The sequence below is a fragment of the Marmota monax genome, unplaced genomic scaffold (assembly GCF_021218885.2).
Source record: "Marmota monax isolate L192 unplaced genomic scaffold, Marmota_monax_Labrador192_F-V1.1 WCK01_AAM20220418_F8-fsc00151, whole genome shotgun sequence".
In the NCBI taxonomy this organism is placed as follows: Eukaryota; Metazoa; Chordata; class Mammalia; order Rodentia; family Sciuridae; genus Marmota; species Marmota monax.
The window spans coordinates 3,196,034-3,205,368 of NW_026694226.1; the positions used below are offsets into that span (position 1 = coordinate 3,196,034).

Here is a 9,335-nt window from a genome sequence, read left to right on the forward strand (position 1 = left end):
CAGATGATCCTCCTGCCTGGGTTTCCTGAGCTGCTGGGATTACAGGAGAGTGCCCACCATGCCTAGCCAATTGTTTTTTGTAGTATACATTAATTGTCCCTAGTCCTGAACAAATGACAGCAATGAAGGATGCTTCTGCTTCAGAAAATCAAATCACAACCAAAATGCCAGATTAGTTATCTTCAAAGAATCTAGGATTCATGTAAACCCACCATCCCCAACCAATCCTTGTTTCAGAATGGTACAGTGCAGCATTATAGAATTTCAAGTTAATCATCATTGCCTGGACTTATATTCTTCCTACCTTTGTTAAAATAAGAGTAACATACAAAGGCACAATATTATGAGCAAATCCAAATTTATTTTAATGCTATATCATCTTCAATGTGTTTAAAAACCTCATAAGTTAGTGGGAGCCCTGATTCCCTGGGACAGCATGCCAGAGGTACTGAAATGTCATCTTTCTCTATAAACCCCCAGCAATTCATCCAATCCAGGTCCATAGCTTCAGAAAGCCAGGAGTTCTCTCTTCAGTCTACTCCTCTGGTTCCAGGTATTTCTTTCAGGGGAGGGAGGTCAAAATATTTCAAACAGGGAATAAAACCACAGTTGAACTTCCAGCTTAGGTTTTTTTGTAAATGGAGGAGCAAGGAAGGCCCCACTGACTCCAGAGAAAAGGACAGGTGAGATGGTTTATTTCTTTACAGTTTTGTCAAGGATGGGGGTGGGGGGGGGTGAGCCTGAACAAAAACAACTAAAAAGATTTACAAATGGGAATCCATTTGATAGATGAGAATTTCTTCAGAAATGGAGACTTGAACTCCTAAACATGGGAAGGGCCTGACTAGACAACCTGGATCAGATGAGGAATCTGCTACATATGAATAAAAAACAATCTGAAGAACAGCTCCTCTTAATTTTGAGAGCATAAAATACTTGGGGAGAGTGAGAAACCAGACAGAAAAGCCCAAGATGGATAAGAAAATGTTGACATCAGAGTGGTATAAAATATTTCAGCTGAGTTTTTAGTGGTGGTGGCTAATTTAGCCTCCTCCCTGTTCACAAACCTTGATTAAGCATAGTAGAAAAGGCTAGAAAGAGGGCTTGAAGACGATGGATTTTGACTCCTGATTTTATTATTCAATTTCTTTCTTTCTTTTTTTTTTCAATTTAAAGTAGTCTTCGGTGGCTGGGAAGCCTGGCCTCCCAAAACCAGAGTCAGTTGGAGCTGGTTGTTGTTGGAAGGGGGTGGGCAGGGGGACTGGGATGAGGGCAGGGAGACCCTGCTCTGCTGGCGGTCCTGGGTGGAGAAGATGAACTGCACTTCACAGAGCCTGGGGTGTAGTGGGAAGGGGATGAGGCTGGAGCAGCAAGATGGGGATATGGGACCCACCTCAATCCCCAGCTTCATTCTCTTCTAATGTTTCCCCACTGGTGGCATTTTCTGCAGTCTTGGAGGCCTACATTTCAAGAAAAGGAGAAGAAGGCACATCAGTTTCTAAATACTTCAGGAATAGTGTCTGGGGGGACCAAAACTAAAAATATCTTGATCCTCTCCATCAAGGCTAAGAGGAGTAATATCAGGATATGCAGAAATCTATACTCCACCAAGACACAGGAAGGTAGAATAAAGAGTACTCAGGTTCCCCTGCCAGAAGAGGACGATCAGAACACACCTTCTTTTTCTTTTTTTTCTGGGTTTTCCGACTTGCAGAACTCTGCAGGAGGGCCTAAAAAACAGAACAAAGAAGGCAACAATTTTTGAGGAAACAGCGTTATTGCTAGCACTGCAGCACTTCTCAGGGTTTCATCACAGGACAAGTGCCACATGTTCATCACTCTCCATTCCACACTAACCTTAAGCTCTGCATCCTGGACCTCCATCTCAGACTTATAGAGGTCAGGCTCAAAGGGACCACTGGTTATCCGCATGGGGCCATTGGGCATGAGCAGAACTGTAAATTTAAACTGGGCAACAAATTCACCTATGAGGAAAATGAAGATTATTTCGATAAAACATTCCTTTGTCAATCTAGCTCTTTTGTGAAGCTATGGGAAAAGGATGCCATATAATCAGGGGCTCCAAAGTGAAAATCTCATCTCAGAACTCACCCTCCTTCTCATAGAGAACATTAAATGGTTGCAGCAGCTCATGTTTGGCACATTCCACCACACCCATCCGAGCCTTCTTCTCATCTTCAAATGCTCTGGGTAGGGATAAATGGAATTCAGAGATTTCCTTGACTCCCCACCAAAAGATGGCTTACTTTTTTTTTGGTGGTGGTGGTGCTGGGGATTACACACAGGGCCTCACATGTATTAGGCAAGTGCTCTACCATTGAGTTATACCCCTAGCCCCATTTTGCTCATGTTTTTGGATCACGCCTACCCTCAGGCAGAAATCATGTTTAGGATTGCTCTTTTATATTACCTTCAATGAGGAGACAGGGAGAGAGTGGAAGGGAGGGAGCTAGTGTATGCATGCACCAGCTACAAGTCTGGGCAGGAGGGAAGAGGAAGGGAAGGATGTAGGAGGGAAAAGCGTTCCTGAGTACGGGTTCTGAGTCAGAATGGTTTCAAGTCCTGTTTTTACTAAAAGCAGTACCTTAAAGTAAATGGCATGGCATCAAAACGCCTTTCCACCTCACTGAAAAAGGCACGTGAAGTTTTCATTTTCAGGCCATACTGTTTAGAAGGGTCTCGTTTGTAAATGGTGGTTCTCTGTCCCGCATCCTTGGCCTAAAAGAGTTAAGTCAGGTCACACTTATCTGGTGAACATACCCTCAGCCAGCCATCCCTTCTGCTAACTCTGCTGCTCTCCTTACCTTGCCCTCTCCTGAGCTGACGAGAACATCCACAGCATATACTTCATGTACCTCAAATTCGGCCTTTTCATGGTCCTTCCTAAAATGAATAGAGAAAAAGTGAACCATTGAGAAGAATAAGTAGCTTAGTGACTACTCCGGTATGGTAGACAGTGAAGAGTGGGGTTGGTACCTACTTCTGTTGGTCTGTGGGATTCTGAATGATGGTTTTCTCTCCATCGATGACATGCTGCTTCAACTGGTGTGACAGCATACCTGTGGACAGGACAAGGCCCGTGGTACCAGCTATCCAGAATCAAAAAGGATTCCAAATCCACCCATTTTTGACAGTGTAAACAATGTGCCTGGTTATGGAAAGAGGGCACCGAGGTTTCTGGCTTAGACTGAGCTAAAGCCAGGATGGATCCTTAAGAGAGCAAAATCCCTAAGTCTGCTAAACCACTCATTCTTAGACCCTCAACCCTGTTATCTGAGGTCTCACCTTCTATTGGCGTGCAATTAAATGAATGGGCAACTTTGTTCCAGGCTTCTGTCACTTGTGTGTTCTAGAAGTACAAGATCAAATAAAAGGTGAGATATCAGGGGCTAATAAGTTCTCTATCATAAGAACAAGAAGCATAAAAGTTGGAATTCTAATATCCTTCAAGTGCCAACAATTCTCATTCATTGGTTTTTCATTTCATCATCCCTAGGCTAAAAATCTTATATTTACATATTATTCTATGAAACACTTTCACAAAGATGATCTAATGAGAACAATTCTCAAAGGGGAAAAGGACAGAACTATATCTATACAGAAGATGAGGAAACTGAGGCTTAGAAAGACTGACTGACTTGCCCAAGGTTAAACAAGGAAGAACCTGATCATAAACCTGGGTTTTTCTGTTGTGAAGTCCAGTTTTTATTCCTTTATGTCAGTCATTTTATCCGTTGAAAGGGGACAGCAAGACCTTTTTTCTTCTTTACCTCTTTCACATGTGATCTGATCCTCACCTAAGCTACTAATTTAGACCCCCCCAAATTCATTCTCACAACTCTGCAAACAAGGCAAAATTTTATTTTTCCCATTTCACAGATGAGTTCAAGATTTGAGTTCAAGATTATTTTAATCAATAAGAGTTGATGATAGGGTAAAGAACCCATCTGATTTCAGTTAACAGCAGCCACAATACCACCTTCCTATGAAAATATATCACATATATAAATATATAAAATAAAACTAACACCTAATTCAGGAGTTTACTATACATGCAGCAGAGTTTAAAGGGTTCTATAACAACTCTAAAGTTAGATATCATTATAAGGAAATTAAACAGTAGGAAAAAATGCAATTAAATGAGGATGAAGTACAAATTAATTAAAAATGCGAGGAAAAAAAAGTACAAAGAAAGAAATTTTTAAAAGATAATGCTGGCGGGGCTGGGGATGTGGCTCAAGCTGTAGCGCGCTCGCCTGGCATGGGTGCGGCCGGGGTTCGATCCTCAGCACCACATACAAAGAAAGATGTTGTGTGTGCCAAAAACTAAAATGTAAATAAAATATTAAAAAAAAAAAAGATAATGCTGGGGCAGGAGTAGCAGCTCAGTGATAGAGTGCTTACATAGCATGTGTAAAGTACTGGATTGGATGCCCAATACCAAAATAGGGGGGGGGGGCACCAATGCTTTTAAGTATTAAATGGGTCTCTGGAAATATCTCTATTGATAACCTGTTTAATTCTTTTAGTTCATGAGAACTGAGGATCAAGAGTTCAAAGCCAGCCACAGCAAAAGCGAGGTGCTAAGCAACTCAGTAAGACCCTGTCTCTAAATAAAAATACAAAATAGGGCTGGGGATGTGGATCAGTGGTTGAGTGAACTTAAAGAGCAGAACAAATTTTGTCCTCTCTTTGACATCAGTGTATTGGTACTATTGTCTCTTTCCTATTATTTTTATGACTTTTATAAGCTTTTAAGTTGGGGTTTTAAAAAATTTGTTTTACTGTTAGCTCATATTTTTGAGAAAGATGCACATATAAACAAGAAAGGACCACTATAGGCTGGCTCCATATATCCATATATGGGCTCATATATCCCCAGATACTGTCTGTGATAGGTACTCATAGTTAAACTGCTGTTTAGTATCAAGCACTTTAGTTACTGCCTCTCCTCTTTAAGAAATTCCATTTCAAGACACAATTTAAAAAAAAAAAAAGATACAATTCCACACATAGTAGCTATAGATGTCTAATGCATCTTTGGTTCTATCAAGGTTTGAGTTAAGAGAAAACACCTTACCTGGTTTCCAGGTTTGACCAGGCGCAGGGCAGCTTCAGCACAAAGGTGAGCTGCCTTAATGACATCTGCTTTCCGTCCTGTTACTTGGGTCCCCTGTAGATAAGGAAATATAAACAAACAGTGATTTCCTGAAAAGCTTGCTAATGCAGCTGGCTATTTAGCTAATATATTTCTGTACTTATATACAAGGCCAACCAATAAACATGTGAAAAAAACCCTTTTTCTAGGCACTGTCAAAATGGATGTACTAGAAGATGGGGATAAAAGGCAAATGATAATACATCTCCCCACCAAGACTGAGTAGAGTTCAAGAACAGGGCACCTACCTCAGCTACACCAACCACAAAAGTATGAGCCACATTAGCAATGAAGCCATCCACATGGACCCCAAGGTCACTGAAAGGCAAGAGCAGAGCACTGCATTGGAACTGGCACTATGTAAATGCTCAGGAAAAAAACAAATACTCTAGAATGGTTTAACCTTACATTTTTACCAAGTCACCTTCCTTGAGAATATAGTCCTGGTCACTCTTCAAAGGGGAGAAGTGACATACACAGTTATTTACCGAAATGCTGGTAGGAAAGGCAATACCTGTAAAAAGAATCACCAGCCTTACTATCTTGCTCTCTCTCCAGAGCCCTGTTTTCCTTTAGAAAAATGAAAAGTTCTTTGTTTTTTAGTTTTTTTTCCAGGGACTTGCTTAAGCTCAGTAAGTTTGGATTGGGTAGGAAACGCTATCCTACCTGGCACTCCAAATTTTCAAATACCTCAAACATAGCTGGGGTGGGGATCACACAATTACAATGGATAAAACAAAAACAGAGGACCAAATAAGGGTCAAACTTGGTAAATTAGGGAGGGAATCTTTTTTTTTTCCTTACCTTTCTTCATTTCCTTTTCTTTCTTAAAGATTTTCCCTGTTTCTTCCATAATCATGTCATCGCCTTTCTCACACAGGCTCAGTACCGACACACCTGAACTGGATGCTTCCACCAAAGATCGAAGTACCCCTGGGGACACAATACCACCATCTCAGCTGTGCATATATTTATTATCTAGTTACCACCCAAGTTGGACTCAAAAATTTTAATACTCCCTAGTGTCATTGTCCTGACGTTGAAGGAGAAAACAATTCTTGACTCTTGGAATCTATCTACTTACAATCTCTAATTTCTACCTTCTTTTTCTAAAAATAGAAAAACCCAACACTCCTTTTTCTCCCTCACATTATGTGACAACTGGGTATATGTAATCTGTCTCCTTAGGCAAGGCCTCAAACTTTCCAAAGATCCCTTTGTGTGTTAAGATAGAATTATGAAGTTCAGCAGGCTCTTGCCAAGGTACCCCACATACATGCCAAGCAGATTAGAAGAAATTTATAGGCATCAGAGACAATGGGAAGGTAGACAGAATTGCTGACTCGAAGCTGATGCACTGTTAAATGTTACCTTCTTCTCTCCTCGTCACTCTAATTAGGTGTTAGTAATCGCAATTATATGTAGACTTTTTCTTCATAAATAAGTATATAAGCCAAGGGGACTTAATCTAAGGATCCTGAGCTCCAGGGGGGCTCGTGGGCTATAACTTTCAGTAGATCTCAAAGAGGTATGAGATCTCAATTTCAAAATTGGTACCTGAGATCACCAGTGCTTCAAATTCTGCATTGCAAGAAAGAGGAAAAACTTCTTTTTTCAGATTTAAACCATGAGTATCAACACTAAAACACATCAAAAAGGAGTCTATTCATTTCCTATTATCATCCATCCTGAAATTTAGGTTTGATTCTTTTTTAAGAGAGAATTTTAATATTTATTTTTTAGTTTTCGGGGGACACAACATCTTTATTTGTATGTGGTGCTGAGGATCGAACCCTAGCTGCACTCATGCCAGGCAAGTGCACTACCACTTGAGCCACATCCCCAGCCCCTTAGGTTTGATTTTTGAGATCTGTTTTGATGATTGTTTGGAAGCCATAAAACCTGAAATTTTCAGCCACAGGACTAAAAGCATTCCAGATATCTCCTCCCAAATATCTTTACTGTCAAATTACTTAAAAAGTTCAAGGACAAGCAGTTTCTATCTCCCTAAGTAGGTTTTAAATTTTAAAAGTGGAATTGGAAAGAGAGAAAACAGAAAGTGAGACATCTGTCCAGAGTAGCAGGCAACTGCTCAGAAAACAAATGGAATAAAGACAACTTATGACAATTCTATAATCAGTCTCCCCTTTTCTAGTACTGTTCACAAACTTGCCTAGTTGGAAGGAGAGCAGAACCTCAAAACACTGTCAAATCCCTGAGAACAATCAAATTTAAAGGCTAAGGCCATCTGCACAGATTGGAGCGATGGTAAAAATGAATAACTTCCAGAAAAGCAGACATTATCTCCAGGAGTTGTGTCAGAAGGTCCAGGAGTGCTTTCCAACGGTCCCCAGTGCTAAACCTAGGGTAAAAGGGGGCCCCCACCAGGGTAAAAGCCGAAGTAAAGAAGGAAAGGCTCTAGTAAAGCACGTGGTGGAAGCTGGTGTCAGGGACTGTAGCAAAGGAAGAGAGAAGACAGCGACTCGCATGGGGTCTAAGCAACACGTGCCGGCTCAGCGCCGGACCGCCGGGAACCGCAACAAAACAGAGTGCTTCTGACGCCAGCAGCTGGGCGCTTCCTTTTGGAGGTGGCCTCGCTGCTGCCAGAACCAGAGAAGGCTGAGAACAGGAGTGAAGGGTGAGGGGCTGTAAAGGACGCGCCTTGCCTCCTTACCAACGGCCTAGAGTCTGGGCCTGCCGGGGGCCCCTCTCTGCTCTCCTCCCGGACGCAGGCCCGCACCTCCAGACTCCAGCCCAGGCCGGGCCACTGCGTCCCCGGCGCGACACCGGGTCTTCCCACCACGCCGCCCCCCGCGGGCCGGTGCGCGCCCCTCGGTAGCTCACTCCGCAAGACCCCGCCGCTCCAGCCCCTTTGGGGATAGACCGGCACCTCTCCCTCTCAGCCTCGACTCCCAGACCCCTGAGGCCGCACTCACGGTTGGCGATGTCGCCCCCCATCTTATACTTGGTCACGACCAGGTCCTCGGCGATAGTTTGCTCCTGCTGCTCGTCCTCGCCCGACATCTTCTTACTACCACCACCAATGCAGCCTCCTTTCCCCTGAGCCGCCGCCTGTCTCCCTTCACGGCCGCACGCAGTGGCCAAAGCCTCCTCGATCCGCGAGCAGAGCGCGAGCGAAAGCGCGAGCAAGCAAGAGAGCGGGCGGGCAAGCAGCGAGAGCGAGAAGCTGCGAGCGCGCGGGTAGAGGCGCAGAGCACGCTGGGACAACGAGTCCAGCCTTCCGCCAGCCTCCAGCTGCCCTCGTGCACAGGAGAACTACAACTCCCAGCCTGCCCCTCGCGCCCCTCCGCCAGGCCCTGGGGCCTTGCCCTCCCAGGGCCTAGCACGCCGGAATCGCCGGGCACGCTGGGAAGGGTCAGGCTCCGGCGGGAAGGCGGAGCCGTTGGGGAGCATGAAGGAAAGCGTGGTCTCTCCGGGAAAAACCACATCCACCCGAGCGCTGACCCGGAGCCCGTAACAGAAGGAGGCGGGCTGAGGAAGTAGGGGCGGAGCTGCGCGGGGAATGGGTTTAGAGTCGGTAGGGGCAGGGTGGGGCCGAGGTGGATGGGCAATGTCTACACCTAGGGCGGGGAGCCTGGGCGCGCAGCCTTTGGTCTCTGGATCTACAGGCGCGACCGGCCCAGCCGGTCTAATCGTCCTCGAATGCTGGGGAGGAGCACAGCGGACGTGGAAGGACAAGGAAGGGTGCTGAGAGCAGGGACTGGGCAGCGAGGCCAACTTGGGCAGCCAGACTCCGAGGGATTGTCTCTTTACTATGTCCTCCCTACGCTGAGGCTCCAGACTCCCACAGAAGATGGCATTTATTATTCCAACAATAGCCTTTGATGGAACACCTCAGGGAAATGTTCAAGAAGAGAGATTTGTTCACTCTAAAGAGAACTGTTCTAAGTATCCTAGGTTTCATTATTACACTTGTGAAGGAGAAAGCCCATCTATAAAGCTTTTTCTAACTTTCCAAAGCATGTGGTTTTTTGTTTTGTTATTCCTAGTTGTTGCCTGTGTAATGAGTCCTAGTAAAACCCTTAAAAAAAAAAAAAAAAAAAGACTGTCCTCCATGATTGCTTTAAAGGAATACAAATAAAAATGGTATTGGAGAAAGTTGGATGGGATAGAGTAGGAATGTCTGGAGACAGAG

The 9,335-nt window shown here is 44.2% G+C and overlaps 1 protein-coding gene and 1 long non-coding RNA gene across 2 annotated transcripts; one reads left to right on the forward strand and one right to left on the reverse strand.

Annotated features, from left to right (window-relative positions):
• Window positions 1-341: 341 nt before the first annotated feature.
• On the reverse strand, window positions 342-8,373 carry Pa2g4 (proliferation-associated 2G4). Its single transcript, XM_046466676.2, has 13 exons — window positions 8,116-8,373; window positions 5,984-6,112; window positions 5,588-5,693; window positions 5,428-5,497; window positions 5,102-5,194; window positions 3,307-3,370; window positions 3,002-3,080; window positions 2,826-2,904; window positions 2,606-2,739; window positions 2,113-2,207; window positions 1,858-1,985; window positions 1,677-1,730; window positions 342-1,460 (listed from the first exon to the last, which is right to left on the reverse strand). The coding sequence occupies exons 1-13, from the start codon at window positions 8,201-8,203 to the stop codon at window positions 1,395-1,397; spliced, it is 1,185 nt and encodes a 394-aa protein (XP_046322632.1). The 5' UTR covers window positions 8,204-8,373; the 3' UTR covers window positions 342-1,394.
• A 91-nt stretch (window positions 8,374-8,464) lies between these two features.
• On the forward strand, window positions 8,465-9,159 carry LOC124108252 (uncharacterized). Its single transcript, XR_006856641.1, has 2 exons — window positions 8,465-8,679; window positions 8,809-9,159. It is a non-coding gene; the product is annotated as an uncharacterized LOC124108252 (long non-coding RNA).
• The last annotated feature ends 176 nt before the right edge of the window (window positions 9,160-9,335 follow it).

What these genes read in the sequence shown, in the direction of transcription:
- Pa2g4 (XM_046466676.2), bottom strand. Translation starts at nt 8,203, where the DNA reads ATGTCGGGCGAGGACGAGCAGCAGGAGCAAACTATCGCCGAGGACCTG. An exon ending in TTGTGGTTGGTGTAGCTGAG is followed by an intron (nt 5,195 to 5,427) that starts GTAGGTGCCCTG and finishes CCTTATCTACAG; the next exon opens with GGGACCCAAGTAACAGGACG. An exon ending in AGAAAAAAAAGAAAAAGAAG is followed by an intron (nt 1,461 to 1,676) that starts GTGTGTTCTGAT and finishes CTTGAAATGTAG; the next exon opens with GCCTCCAAGACTGCAGAAAA.